Source organism: Gossypium raimondii, chromosome 10 (assembly GCF_025698545.1).
Source record: "Gossypium raimondii isolate GPD5lz chromosome 10, ASM2569854v1, whole genome shotgun sequence".
Classification (NCBI taxonomy): domain Eukaryota; kingdom Viridiplantae; phylum Streptophyta; class Magnoliopsida; order Malvales; family Malvaceae; genus Gossypium; species Gossypium raimondii.
In genome coordinates this window covers 39,092,299-39,107,541 of record NC_068574.1, presented here as the reverse complement: position 1 = coordinate 39,107,541, position 15,243 = coordinate 39,092,299, and the positions used below count along the sequence as shown (strand labels likewise).

The following is a 15,243-nucleotide window of genomic DNA, read 5'->3' as shown; positions in this document are numbered from 1 at the left end:
TAAATTTTAAGGAAAAAATCTTTAAAATGAAGCGTTTTTATTTTTATTTTTGGATAAGTAGAGGGAAAATAATAGATTAAGGATCAAATAACCAAAACCCCTTTGTCAGCTGTTGTTGACAAGAAGTGATTGTTTTTGTTGGAATATATAAAAATAAAATAAAATATATGTGGTTAAGCATTTGACATTTGTGGATATAGTTTCATTGGGGGCATACGCTCAGTTTAAAGCCACTCCTTTTTAGCCTAACACCAACTAGTTTTCAGTTACAAAGCAAAACATAACTGAGATAAAGCATGATTCTCGTCGTCACTCCAATCTATGGGCCCCACAAATGTTGTCCGCATCGCAACGGCATATACCTCTCCATCTCACCTTCCAAACGACAGCGTTAAACTAGAAAAAAACACTGTCCCTTTTTTAAAATTGTTTTTATAATCATTTACCTCGGGCAAGGCATTGACGGATAAATATCTACCTCAGGTTTCTTGCCTCTTTCCCTCATACTTGAAATATATTTCTACTTCACTCTCTCCACTTAACTCTTCCATCTGTACGGCATCGTTTTGTTGTTCTTGGATCTCCATCAATGGCGAAAGAACCAGTTCGCGTCCTCGTTACTGGAGCTGCAGGTATTGTTATGCTCCACCTCTCAGATCCTTTACTTAACATATTCAGATCTAGTAATTTTGATTGGACGAGTCCGATCTCTATTATCTGGTCCAGTTAATCGAAACTTAGACTTGAACTTTGTTTTTATTTCTTATGTTTCGATTGGACTGATCATTGTTTAGATTAGAAATGATTGATCTTGTACTAGGTTTTGCTGACAAATATATTAGTTTGCCTTGGATCTAAGCGTAGTAGTTCAAGTAGTGTTTGTGGAAGTTTATATGCTAAATGATGGATGATGATTCGGAGTTTTGAAAATTTTTTACTTTCATTATAGTTCGAACTACAACTGTCAATTTCTACCGGAACCCGAAAACTCAACTTGATTAACCCCAATCTAAATTCAACCAAACCCGATTTTTCAGGCAACAACCTGAAACCTTTCAACCGAAACCGACCTGAACTTGAGACGTATTTGAAATGACCCGAATTCGAACTTTGATCCAGACACAGAATCAACTCGACATGTCGAATTTACAGGTCTAGTTTAAAAAATGAACATGTTGATTTGCTAGTACCATAATTAAATAAATGAAAGTAAATTCTACATGATCGGTAATGGACAGGCCCGGCCCTGGGATAGTTTGGGAGTGCGGCTGCCCAGAGCTGGAAGGGGCCCAAAAAATATTTCTTTGGTTTTGAACGTGAAAAAGATATTCAGCCGTTTGAAGTTTTTTGATCAACACTTCATTACAGGCTGGAAAACAAAGCAAAGAAAAGGGCTTCAATTTTTTTAATTTTATTACTAGTATATATTTTTATTTTATTGTATTACGTTTTATATTTTTTTTAAAAGGTGCCCAATTTATTGTTTCGCTTAAGGCCCAAAAATGTCAAGAATGGGCCTGGTAATGGAAGATGTGTTTTTGGATCAAGCTCGAAAATAGAGGAATTTGATATGTTTCGGATATGACATTAAAAACTAAGTGCTTGGGAGCTGAATCAAATTTTCCAACAGAAGCACAGACTTGGTGTTTTGGTTTTGGTTTTCCAAACTGATATATTTAAAATTCAGTGTTTTCGTTTTTGTTGTATTCACAGGACAAATTGGGTATGCCCTTGTACCCATGATTGCTAGGGGAGTCATGTTGGGTGCTGATCAGCCTGTGATCCTTCACATGCTTGATATCCCACCTGCTGCAGAGGCTTTGAATGGAGTCAAGATGGAGTTGGTGGATGCTGCTTTTCCCCTTCTAAAAGGTTGTATTTTCATTATCGCGTGGTTCAAGTTTCAAATGGTGTTGTTGAGATGTATTATCGATTCTATGGAATTTGTATGAATATATTGTATAGTTATGTGATCTAACCTTTTTCTGTTTTTGGTGTCAGGTGTTGTTGCTACTACTGATGTTGTTGAGGCATGCACTGGAGTCAACATCGCAGTCATGGTTGGTGGTTTCCCAAGGAAGGAAGGAATGGAAAGGAAGGATGTTATGTCAAAGAATGTGTCTATTTACAAGTCTCAGGCTTCTGCCTTGGAACAGCATGCAGCTCCAAACTGCAAGGTGAGAAAAATGTGTTCACAAAAGTTGTAGCATTTTGAGCACCTATGGAATGAAATTTTTTAATTTTCATTTTTTTACTATATTTAATTTCTTGCATAACTATATGATTATCATTAAAAAAATTTTCTTCTCCACGGAAGTAGATGAGCACAATATAAAATTTTCAAATTCCGAAGCTCTATTTTCTTGTAACCTTTGAGATCTGTACTACATTTTATGGTTTGGTACTGATTTGGCAGGAGGGATCATATTATGTTATTGTATCTTCTTGAAGTTTGTTAAGGGACTAAATTTCATTCTATACATCTATGATAATCCGATACTTCATTTTCTCTAAAGTACCCTGTGCTCAATACCAGCATCCAACATATATTTGGAAGAGATATGAGGGTATGATCCTCCAAATACATGGAAAAATATAGAAAAATTGAGCATGTTTGTCTGGGACACATTTTATCTGACATTCATCTTGAGTCCATGTAAATATTTTCCGTGAGGACCTTGGAACTTCCTCATTGGCACTCAAAAGTTACTAAGTTTATAGATTAAGAATTCATGTACTCTTTGACCTTACTTGCCTTCATGTGCTTCCTGTTTGTCACAGGTTCTGGTTGTTGCCAACCCTGCCAACACTAATGCGTTGATCCTGAAGGAATTTGCACCTTCAATTCCTGCAAAGAACATTACCTGTCTGACAAGGCTGGATCATAACAGGGCATTAGGTCAAATCTCAGAGAAACTGAATGTCCAAGTTTCTGATGTTAAAAATGTGATTATTTGGGGTAATCATTCATCAACTCAGTATCCTGATGTCAATCATGCAACTGTCAAGACTCCGTCTGCAGAGAAGCCTGTTCGCGAACTCGTGAAAGATGATGCATGGTAAAGAAAATCATATTTACCCTAGTTGATTATCTGATGATATAGATATATTTGAAGAATTCTGAGTTCTCATTCTGATATATTTAATTCATCAAAGGTTAAATGGAGAATTCATAACCACTGTCCAACAACGTGGTGCTGCAATCATCAAAGCTAGGAAACTCTCAAGTGCACTATCTGCTGCTAGTGCCGCATGTGATCACATACGTGATTGGGTCCTTGGAACTCCAGAGGTTGGCATTTGACAATGTTGTTAATCTGTTATTTTAATGATATTATCACATGTCTCAATCACATTCTTCTGTTTCCTTTAATTGGTTGCACTGGTAGGGCACATGGGTTTCCATGGGGGTGTACTCTGATGGTTTGTACAATGCACCAGCTGGGGTCATTTATTCCTTCCCAGTAACTTGTCGCAATGGAGAATGGACAATTGTCCAAGGTAAGAATAAAGCAAAAATATGATCGCATGATATTGTTTGAATTATGGGTTAATCTTATGTCAGCATGTATTAACTAATAACTAGATATTGATGCTTCTAATCATCTTATGTCAGCAGTTTCTATCTCTTGCAAGCTTTTTCTTTTAAGAATTCAATTACAACAGTTCGGTTACACTTTCTTTTGTGTGTTTGTGTTCAGGGCTGGTAATTGATGAATTCTCAAGGAAGAAGTTGGACTTGACTGGAGCGGAGCTGACCGAAGAGAAGGAATTGGCATACTCCTGCCTCTCATGAATGCTTTGACCATTTATTCAATTTGTGGTATGGTATGCTTTGGTAGGATAGCTGCAGTTTTGAATAAGAAAGGGATTCTAGATGAACTGTTAATGGTGGGGAAAGCCGCCTCCCCGGATCTTGCATCTGATGGGGTTTTCGGTTTTTATTACTGACCCCAGAGTTCAGCTCGATTCTAAATGGGGGATAAGCAAAGAACTATTGTCATCCAAACGAATGTTATGATATTGTATAATGTGTTTTGTTTTCTGCAATCATCTTTTCTGTTTCTGTTTTACCAACAACTAGAATTTCGTACGTGAGTGAAAGTATGTTTTCTAAGAAAATGAATTGTGCCAAGTAAATATTAAGAAAACGGGACTTTTTAATGGAGTGAAGCATTTTGTTTTTTTGTTTGGTTTGAGCCTTTATCCTTTTCTTTAATAAAAGAAATATTAAGAATTATACCATTCATAAAATACCCTCTTTTTTGGTTTGAGCTTTTATCCTTTTCTTTAATTGACACCCTCAATGTTATATTTTTTCAAAAATCGATTCAATTTTAACGCTCAACGTGAGTTGACTGTTAATCAAATTGTAGGTCAACGTAGGTCAACATAGGAGCCTATGTGGCATGTCACATAAGCGTAGGACGTCATAGATGACGTCTTTTATTTAATATTTTTTTTTCATTTTCTTCCCATTTTGCCTCTTCTGCTTCTGTTTCTAATCCCAAAATCCATCGACACAGCGCTGTTAGGAGACGACACAGTTGCCTTTTCCTCAGCTTCATCTGCCATCGCCATCAACGTTAGACAGTTCATGTTTAACCCTCTTTTGAGTTCCTCTGATGGATCTGTTTCTATCACCAATAACAATGCAAAAAAAAAAGAAGAAGAAGATAAATTTTCTTTCAAGATGATTAACGAAATATAAAAAAATGAATATCCTAAGATATCTAGATCTAAATACCCCTACAAAATATCAATTCTGCTTGAAATACTCATGGTTATCTATGAGCCAAGAAGGTCTATAGACTTAAACCTTTGCAAAACAGAAAGAGATCTATCATTGTGGGTTGAGACTGGTTCAGCTGTGATTTTAATTTCATTGGTTTGTTGTTGAAAAGAGATATGGAAATTGGCTAGATTCCGGCAGTGATGGTGGTGGAAGTAAAGGGTTGTTGGAATCTGTAAGAGTACAAGTTGATGGATTTGAGCCTTTGTAAAACAGGTGGGGATGGAAGGAGCCTAGGGTCGTTTGTTTCATCTCCTTCATGGAGTGATCGGCTGTCACTGACATTGCCAAAAGCAGCGGCGCTAGAGTTGTTGGAAGAGAAATGATAGTACCAATGGTAATGTTAAAGAAGACAAAGAAAATAGTAAGGGTAAATTAGCTAAAAATGGAAGTCCAAAGGGAAGAAAAATGTACAGTCGACATTGATTCTTCCAACATAGAATAGAGGGGAAGAGAGAAAGAGGGAAGAAGAAAGAAATGGAAAGAAAATGAAAAAAAAAGAATTTCGTTAAATAGATGATGTCATCTATGACATTGTGCGCTTATGTGGCATGCCACATAGGCTACTATGTTGACCTGTAGTTTGATTAATGGTCAACTCACTTTGACTGTTAAAATTGGACTAATTTCTGAAAAAATCGTAACGTTGAGGGTATCAATAAAAAAATGTTAAGGGCTCAAACCCAAAAACCTTTAAACATTGAGTGTATTTTATGCAATTATGCCTATATTAATTGTAATATAATCTTTATTTAATTTTTTTACTCCTATAATACCTTTTGAATTTTTATATTATTTCAGTTCAGTCTTTACAAAATGACTAGAACGTAAGTGAGTGAAAAAAAATTAAATTAATTGTGTTTAAGAAGGTAAATGTAAAAATGGGTACTTTTTAAATAAAAAGTATGGTATTGTTTAGGCTTTTAGCAACTGGTTATATTAATGATTTATGTCATGGGTTGCGAATCAAAATTTGTGATTGCGGATTAAAGTTTGTGATCTTTACGTAAAGAACGTCTCATAAAGGTTGATTGATTAAATGAGACTCATTTGAATTGATTTGATTCGTGGAACACATGGAAAACTTCATTTACCTCAAACTTTGGTGACCCAGTGAAATGCTTTAGTAAAATTAGAGTTACCAAGGTAATTATTATAAATTCTAATGGATAAAGATGCGTAGAACTTAAATTATTTATGACTATCATCTTGTGGATATGCACTAATCTCAATCATTAATATAATTCAATTTGTACCATTGGGTTTGGGGAGCTCAACTATAAATATATGCCTTCTTCCTCATTTCTAACAATCTATTGTATTCCATTCTTAGTTAAAGAATACTTTTAAGAGCGTTTACTCAAACACTTGATGTACTATTCTTTTCTTGCAGGTTCTTTGTTCGTTCGTGGCTTATTTCTCTTTTAGAGTTGCTTCCGCTTTATTATCGGTGCTTTAGAGAATTTTCAAGAAAATTTTCACTTTTTGAGAGTTAAGCCGACTTAGGTAGATTTGAAGCAAAGAAATCGCCTAAGGTCATGCAGTTTGCCAAACTATAGTTCTATCCCTCGTGATAGTTGGTGTTAGAGATAGGGTTCGAAGGTGCCGGTTGATATGACGAAAGGAGTATACAACCAGAATATCTCGATGGAGACCCGTGTTGAGAGGGGCATGAAAAAATAGTAGATCAAGGGATATACTTTCGACTTTGGAAATTTGTGTAGTCCATTTAGAGGAATCCATGAGTGAAGTGAAGTTAAGGAAACACTCGAGGTAGTGGAGACATACACTGATGAGTTGGACCTAATGAAAGAGAAATTCAAGGAATATGTGGCGGAGGCCCTAAGTTCCAATATGGATGCATTGCAAGTGCTCCTCAATACTACTATGGGTAAGCTGGCGAGAAGAATGATACTCTCGAAGCCACAATGACATCTTTGAACAAAAAAATTGAGTAGCTAAAGGGGAGCTTGCTTTGTGCAGAGTTGCTGTGGGTAAAGGGGTGTTGGTTGCAAAATCGAGCCATAAGATTGATGTCCCCAAGCTGAAGAAGTTTAAGGGGGCAAGATTTGTGAAGGAAATGGACAACTTCTTATGGGAAATGAAACAATACTTCCATGTATTATATTGAAGTCGCTCTTTTGTGGTGGCGTCGTAGGTCCACAGATGAAAAGTGAGGTGGGACCAAAATTGAGATTTGGGAGGAATTCTAGAAAGATTTGAAGGAGCAATTTTACCCACAATATGCCGAGAATGAGGCTCAGGTAAGTTGCATTAATTTTCGCAACAAGACACAATTCGGGAGTATGTGAAAGAGTTTAGTGAACCAATGCTCCAAATTACGGATTTGAATGAGAAAGAAGCATTCTTCTTCTTCATTGATGGTTTGAAGTTGTAGGTTAAACAAGACTTGGAATGTTGAGGAGTCCAAGAATTGTCCAAAGCTATGATCATGGAAGAATCCTTAATCGAGCTTGTTCCTAGGAAAGACAAAATTGAGTCTTCCAAGCCTAAGGAGAAGGGTAATGGTAAGGGAGATAAAGAAGTACAGATTGAGAATAGCAACAACAATGGTGGTAATAGGAAAACAAATAATAGGAATTAGAGGCCCAACTACTCGAAGGAAAAGAAGAACGAGATTCAATGCTTCTTATATGGCAGCCCGCATATAGTAACTGACTGTTCGAAATGATCCATGTTTTCTACCATCAAAGGGGATGATGAGCTAGAAAAAACGTCCATGAAGCTTGGTTCGATTGTGAGTGGTGCCAAAGCCAAGAGGGTAAAAGAGAATAAGAAAAATCATGTGGAGTGCTTCTTCTTATTTGTGGTTTGCATAGGTTGTGGGACTCTCCAAAGTGATCTAACTATCCTTGGTCACTGAAGAAGATGAAAGAAAGCTAAAGAGGGAGGCTTTAAATCTTGGATCAAAGATACTCAATCATGTAAAAGTGAAGAGGGATCACAAGTAAAAATGGTTGGTGTTTTTTGATATCAACATCGTAGGCCGAAGAAGGAGTGCTCTTGTTGACATGAGAGCATCAAAATTGTTTATATCAGAGAAAGTCATGAGTAAACTTGGTCTCTCAGTTAGCAAATCAACTAAGAAAATCAAGACGGTAAATTCCAAAGAGGTCCCAATTGTAGGAGTAGTACAAGGAGTTAAACTACAGTTCAGTCAATGGAAAGGTAAGGAAGACTTCGAGGTAATTCATTTGGATGATTATAAATTTGTTCTTGGCTTGAATTTCTTTAACAAGATTAATGCTTTGTTGGTTTCTTTTGTCGATTGTATATGTATCTTGGATACTCGACAAAAACAATGTGTTGTGTCGGTGAGTCTAGACATGAGAGATGGAACCAAGGTATTGCCAGCAATCCAACTAGTCAAGGATGTTCCATGTGGTGAGAATAATGACTTGGTAGATCGGAGTGCTACGAAGACCCTCTTGAAAATGTTAGAGGTACAGAAAATCGATGTGAAGCCTATTGAGGTATCAATAGAGCTACCACCTATGAGAGAGATAGGTTGTGCATTAGACTTTGGGGAAAAGTGGTAATGCAAACTGGGTAATTGAATTGAGTAAGTGTTACGAACGAGATACATCTCAAACACTTATCTAGTGTTTTACATTATGACTTATCGTTGGCTTGGAAAAAACACAGGGGCCCTTTTAGAGTTTTGAAGAGGGTAAGCTAAGAGGCTTACAAACCAAAGTTAGCGGCAATACTCAATGTTAACCTAGTGTTCAATGTGGGTGTGCCAAAGCCTATTTGTGAGGATCAAGGAAATCCAAATCGAGGTAAGTCATAATGGGGGAAAGTAAGAGCAGTGGCTTCTGATCGAGATGTAAAAGATAGAAATATGGTTCGTGTTAGGCGACGATGAAGACATAAGCCAAGACAAATGTTTCCAGAGGCAGAACTACCCGATAAAGAGACTAGTTGGGAATCAGCTGAGGCATTGAGATAGTTTCGAGACTACTCAAACTAGTGTAATTCTGAGGACGCGACAAGGGTGTCATGAGAATAGGTGGGGGAGAATATTATGGGTCTTGGATAAAAGCTTGTGACCATTGTGCTCAGAACATTCCATAGAGGTGATTAAATGAGGTTCATTTGGCCCACTTGAATTGGCCGATTTGTGGAACACATGGAGAAGCTCATCTACTTGAAGCCTTGGTGGCCCAGTGAAACACTCCAATAAAACTAGAGTTACCAAGCTAATTATTGTAAATTCTAAGGGATAAAGGTGTATAGATTTTAAATCCCTTAAGACTCTCATCTTGTAAATAGATGCTAATCTTAGCTGTTGATATAATTCAATTTATACCATTGGATTTTGGGGAACTCAACTATAAATAGAGGCCTTCCCCCTATTTGTAATCATCCCTTCTATTCTGTTCTTGAGTTAAATAATACTTTTAAGAGCATATACTCAAACACTTGGTGTGTTATTCTTTTCTTGTGACTTTTTTGTCCATTCGTGGCTTTTTTCTCTTTTAGAGTTGCTTCCACTTTATTTTCGGTGCCTTAGAGAATTTCCAGGAGAATTCACACTTTATGAGAGTTAGGTTGACATAGGTAGATTTGAAACAAAGAAATAGCTGAAGGCCATGTAGTTTACTAGACTAAAGTTCTAGCCTCGTGACACTAGAACTTTGTACTTATTGACACAATAAGCTTTTGAAATTAAAAACAAACTACGCCGTTTCGAACTTTTTGTGTTTAATTGCATTTAATGGAGTCTTGGAAATGAAATCGTGGATTCCATGGCTACCACCTATATTTGAATGTGAAGCGATGTTTTAAGCTCTATGGGGTTGTTGACTTTACTCCTCAATATTTTTTAAATTAGTTTTTACTTTATGATGTTTATATATATATCCATACATACGTTGATTTTTATATAAAATTAATAGAATGAGGAACTATAACACCCCATACCAAACCAATCGTCGGGTTTGAGCTCCAGAATGTCACACTTGTTGCTGAAGCAACTACAAACATTTACAATTCAGTTCAACAATTCATGCTTGCTATTTAAATCATTACACATTTTATAACTCATGTTACAATCATGTCTGGGCTATGTACGAGCTAACAAAAGCTTTTTTGATAACCTGAGGTCAAATAAGGATTAAATTGTAAAGTTTCAAAACTATCAGGTTGATGTCGCAACTTCAGGGGTTCCAGGTAATGATGTCACTCATTGTCCATTTATCGTCGCGGCATTAAAGATCCGACGTCACGACGTGACATTTGTTTTCATAAAATTCCATATGTACCATTTTCATATACCCTTTTCAAGTATCGATATTATTTTGAGCTTCGATGTTATGAAATTTTTTTCAACAAATTCAGTAGTGTTGGTACCATTGAAGAGGTCTCGATACCATCACCAGGGCATCAATACTCTAGTAAGGTATTGATATTATTTTGAGCTTCGAAGTTTCCAAAAATTCAAGAAAAATTCATAAGTATTGGTACCTTGGTTGAAGTATCAATACTTCCCTCTAAGTATCGGTACTTTTCCTTTGGTATCGATACCAAAACATAGTTCGATGTTTGAAATTCAAAGGAAAATTTTCCAATTTCCAAAAATTTATATTTAAGTCTCTGCACACCAAATACTTCAATACAACCAAATCAATTCACAATTCAAGCATATAAATCAATTATAATACTAACATATTATAGCTCATCACAAACATATTAAATATTTTAATGAAGTTCACGTGATTGATAAAGTTTACAAAGTCTTGCATTCTAGTCCTCTGTACCTATATCCCATACCATACTTCCTATGTAAATGCCATACTAAACCAAAATTTTATGTCTAGGCTTAGAGATGTGATGAGATGAGCTGACCACGATCCCCGTCCTAGCTTGTTGAATCTATCTTCTACCTATGTTAGAAACAAAAGCGTTAAGTCGGTGAAGGCTTAGTAAGTACCACAAGAATTTAAACCTTTAAATATCCAATACAATTGATTATAATAAATATTCTTATACATCAAATTATTACCAAAGACACTAATATGTGAATCTTTTTCATTTCAAAATACTTACCATCACTTACCTTGTCACATTAACCATTCTTTTTGGTCACATTTCTTTTCGTAGCCCATTGTAGACTAAACAGAATAGATGTAGAATCGCACTAAGGTGCGTTATAAGAACAAAACAACACCATAGTGCTTAACATATCAGAACGTCATCGAAGTGTTTATCATATTAGAACAACATCGAAGTGCATAACAAAACAGAACAACATTGTAGTGCTTAATAGAAGAGAGGGTGCGTTAATTCTCCTTAATGACATGTCATCTATATTTTGTCTACTTTACAATTTAGTCATTTTCTTATTTCACTATAAATTACTTCAATTTCATAAAATAAATAAAATTTGAATCATTCTCTTAAATTTTCATTAATCATCTCTACATCTAACATTAATATATTAATAATTAAACCATCTAGTTAACATAATTTATAATTGAATCTCAATTAAACAAGGTAAAATTCTTAAATTTCTTAGAACCAAAGCTTGGATGACATGTTTTTCCTTCTTCTTACTCCTTGACCACCTATTTTCCTTTGTCTTCAATTGGATCCTCACCTTTCTTCTCTTTTTCTTCATTTCCATGTCAAAACATATAACATTTACATGTTAAAACTACAATCAAATAACATTTCTATGATATTTTAATGAAATTAACATGAATTTCATGAAGATTTCATCATCTCTTACCTTTTGCTCAAGAAATCAATTTCTATTCTGATTTTCTCATTCTTCTAAGATCACAATTGACACTTCTTCTCATGGAACTAAGGTAACTACTAGTCTTCTTTATTGAATTTACTAAAGAAACATCAAAGAAATTTTAAGAATTGAGCTTGGTAGGGCTTAGAAATGGTGGAAAGACCTATTTAGAATAAAAGCAAAAGTTGGATGGATAGATTTTTGGAGTGACAATTTTGCTTCTTTGATGGAGATGAATGCCTTTCATCTTTTTCTTCAATTTTCTACACATTTCTACCAAATTATCTATTAATTTAATTAATCAAATAATAGTTTTGCTAATTGGTCAACCAATCCTATTTTAACAACCAATCCTATTTTAACAAACTTTCACCCTTAATCATTAAGTTTTTCCATAATGATCTAATTTAAGTAATTATTATTTGACCCTTCAAATTTATCTACAATATCATGATTCATGCTTTATTTTGGTCAAATTTCACTTATAGTCCTTTCTCTTCCTCTTTTTTCCAAATTCCATGTATTCTTTTCTAACAACACTTTTTGCTCTTCTATAATTTAGTCAATATCTCAAATTTATTTTCCTCATCTAAAAAGCATTTTCTAATTCCTTATCGGCTCTAACTACTTTCTATATTAGCACTCAAAATTTCCTACTTAGTCCGTTTCTAAAATTCTTTAATACTCTTAACCCGACATGGCACTGTGTCCACCTCTGAGGCATAACACGAATGTTACACCTTTCAAAATAAAAAAGTTGTAAGTTGAAAAAGTTACCAAACATTGCATTTATAAATTTTTATTGTATAATTTGGATTCATATAGATAATCAAGATTTAATATTAAATTTATCTCTTCAATTGAAATAATAACAATATTCTTTTAAAAATATAATGATAATAAATTTTTAAAAATTAAATTTAGTTCTTAAATTAGATATATATTAATTTTAAGATGATATATTAACATGAAATTTTAAAATTTTAAAATTACTTACTCTAAATTGAAAATAAAATGATAATTAAATTAAAAATTCAATTATTATATTAAATTAGATAAATACTTACATTATATTAGTACTTGTTGATGATTTAGGATATAAAAAATAAATTCTAAAATTTAAATTTGAGGTTTGCATTTTCAGATAAGTAAAAATAACTTTGAAATTTGAAATGAAATTGATTATGTATATTTTAAATTTTATGATGATTTTTTAATTTTAATTTAATATTTAGTTTTAATCTTAAAATATAAATTTTCAATTCTGTTCATTAATTAAGATATATAAAAATTAATATAATTAATTTAAAATTAATTACTATCTATTCATTTTTAGGATATATAAAATAATATTTTTAAATTTGATATTGCATTTTTAGATAAGTAACAGATAACTTTGAATTTTAAAATGAAATTGATTCTTGATCATATTTAATAAATTTGATATTGGTCATGTTTAATAAATTTCAAAATTGGCAAAATGTCCTAACCGTATAGATACTTAAATAAGTATCGATACTTTTCTATTTGGTATTGATGTAACACCCTAAAATCGGCCTAGGCGTCCAGACCAAGTCCAGAGAGTTACATCAACGATACTAAAACGCCACATTTATAACACAGTCAGAATAAACCATTTTACACATAATATCCAACATAGCAATTAAGTAAGTATATAATCTTTCCAAACATCATAAGTTCTTAGAATATGAAAAATCCTAATATGAGTATTTAAAGAATGATAAAAGCTTGACCGAGCTCTCGCAGTGCCGACTTGTTAAAGTTTGAGAACCACCCGAAATTCAATCAATAACAAAGTGAGTTGTGAACTCAGTGTGTAAAAGAAGTTTGTTCAATTAAAACACATTTATCAAATAGTTTCTAAATTCAAAGATTCATTTGGTAACAGAAGTATTTCCAATTCAGATTCGAGATTGATTAATTACAGATGCAGAAACAGTTTCGGTTTCCTATTCAAAACAGATCAGATTCAGATGCAAATATTCCTAACTCCTATCCGCTACATACCATCTTCGGCCATCCCAACACATCGTTAAGAGCATTCAATTCCCAACGAACCCTACACACCACAGAGTATCTGTCTGGCACGTTTACAGAAACACAGCTTAACTACTGGATCATAATTCGATGAAGCGCCAGAATCAGAATTATACACATGATGGCTTAGCCACTAATTCAGAGTAGATTACTTCATTCTTCATAATATCCCAACCCATGCAAATGCGGAGTACAAATATCCACAATATGTATTTAGTTATTCTAAATTATTTCGCAAGTAGATAACACAATTCAATATCAGATTAAGTATCACAGTACACATACAATTATGATATTCATACGTCCGTTACAGAGTATCAGAGAGTTCTCATTCAATCAAATTTAGATCATTCATACAATGTGGAAGTTAATATCAGTCATAAACAACATTTATGGCCTCAAAACGGGTTTCAGGCCTTTTTTTATATGCCATACGGCCTGGACACATGCCCATGTCCTTGCTCATGTGGTTCTAAAACGTAAATAGAGAGTTATAAGGCCTGGACATACGACCGTGTCCTTGCCCGTATGACTTACACGGCCTGCGCACACGCTCGTGTGCTTGCCCGTATGGCCTTAAGTAAAAAATAGTGAGTTACATGGCCTAGACACATGCCCGTTTCCTTTGCCCGTGTGAACCCTGCACTAACATGGCCACACACGGCCTGGACACACACCCGTGTGGCTCCAAATCAATGAACAGTGAGTTACACGGTCACCCACACAGCCTGGCACACGACCATGTGCCTAGCCGTATGGCGTCAATAGCCACATTTTTTGGTGACTAAAATTTGTGAAATTTAAGAGTTTCGGCACGCACCTGGTCTCATTTTGATGGAAAAACAATGCAGGGACTACCCGAAACCTAATTAACCATTCAACAATCAATTAATTGACTAAAATGACTAGATAATGCAACTATTAATACTCAATCAATTATGTTGAATAAATCAACACCAAGAAACTTTCAACAACAAACGCTTACTGAAGATCAGCCGAACTAATTCGTAACAGCACACGAAGGATTACTTTCCTCCAAATTCACGTCTAAATACAAGATTAACAACTAATTAACAATAAAATTACAAACAGCAGTCGGAGAAATACTAATTCAATTACATAAACGGGAACTAACAACTTCGTAGAACTTACACGGAAATATTCTAACAACGTTCCGAATCACTTAGAACTCTTAATACTTCGACAATCACTTATCGAATGCAATAAAATAACTCACTTGAAAAAGGAAAAAGAAAAAAAATGAAGGAGGAGGAAAAAGAAAGAAAAGGGGAGAAAAACAAAAGAAGAAGAGAAAGAAGAAATTGACGTTAAAAAAATATTAAAAAATATTTATTATCTAACTACCATCCTCATACCAACATTTAGCAAAATTTTTCTAATGCATACGATGGGATTCAGAGTCGGAACTAGACAGAATACAGACAGATGCTTAACTAGTGAACCAACAAGCTCATTCTTGACACAGATTTACACAGAATTACACTTAGCTACAAAACACATGGATAAGGGTTGTTTTAAAAATAACAAAACTTTTAACGATGCAACTTAAACTCCAAACCTTAAACACAAAACCAAAGCACAGAACTAGAGATACATAAATCTAACT

The 15,243-nt window shown here is 34.4% G+C and overlaps 1 protein-coding gene across 1 annotated transcript; it reads left to right on the top strand.

The window, feature by feature from the left end:
- Nucleotides 1–463: 463 nt before the first annotated feature.
- LOC105777427 (malate dehydrogenase) lies at nt 464–4,050 on the top strand. Its single transcript, XM_012600690.2, has 7 exons — nt 464–632; nt 1,714–1,872; nt 2,002–2,177; nt 2,782–3,059; nt 3,157–3,292; nt 3,390–3,501; nt 3,702–4,050. Exons 1-7 carry the CDS (start codon nt 590–592, stop codon nt 3,794–3,796), a joined length of 999 nt encoding a protein of 332 aa, XP_012456144.1. The 5' UTR covers nt 464–589; the 3' UTR covers nt 3,797–4,050.
- Nucleotides 4,051–15,243: the final 11,193 nt, after the last annotated feature.

Excerpts from the sequence above, each read along its gene's own strand:
- LOC105777427 (XM_012600690.2), top strand. The coding sequence starts at position 590 with ATGGCGAAAGAACCAGTTCGCGTCCTCGTTACTGGAGCTGCAG. Across the intron at positions 633-1,713 it reads CCTCGTTACTGGAGCTGCAG|GACAAATTGGGTATGCCCTT; the intron begins GTATTGTTATGC and ends TTGTATTCACAG. Across the intron at positions 3,293-3,389 it reads GGGTCCTTGGAACTCCAGAG|GGCACATGGGTTTCCATGGG; the intron begins GTTGGCATTTGA and ends TTGCACTGGTAG.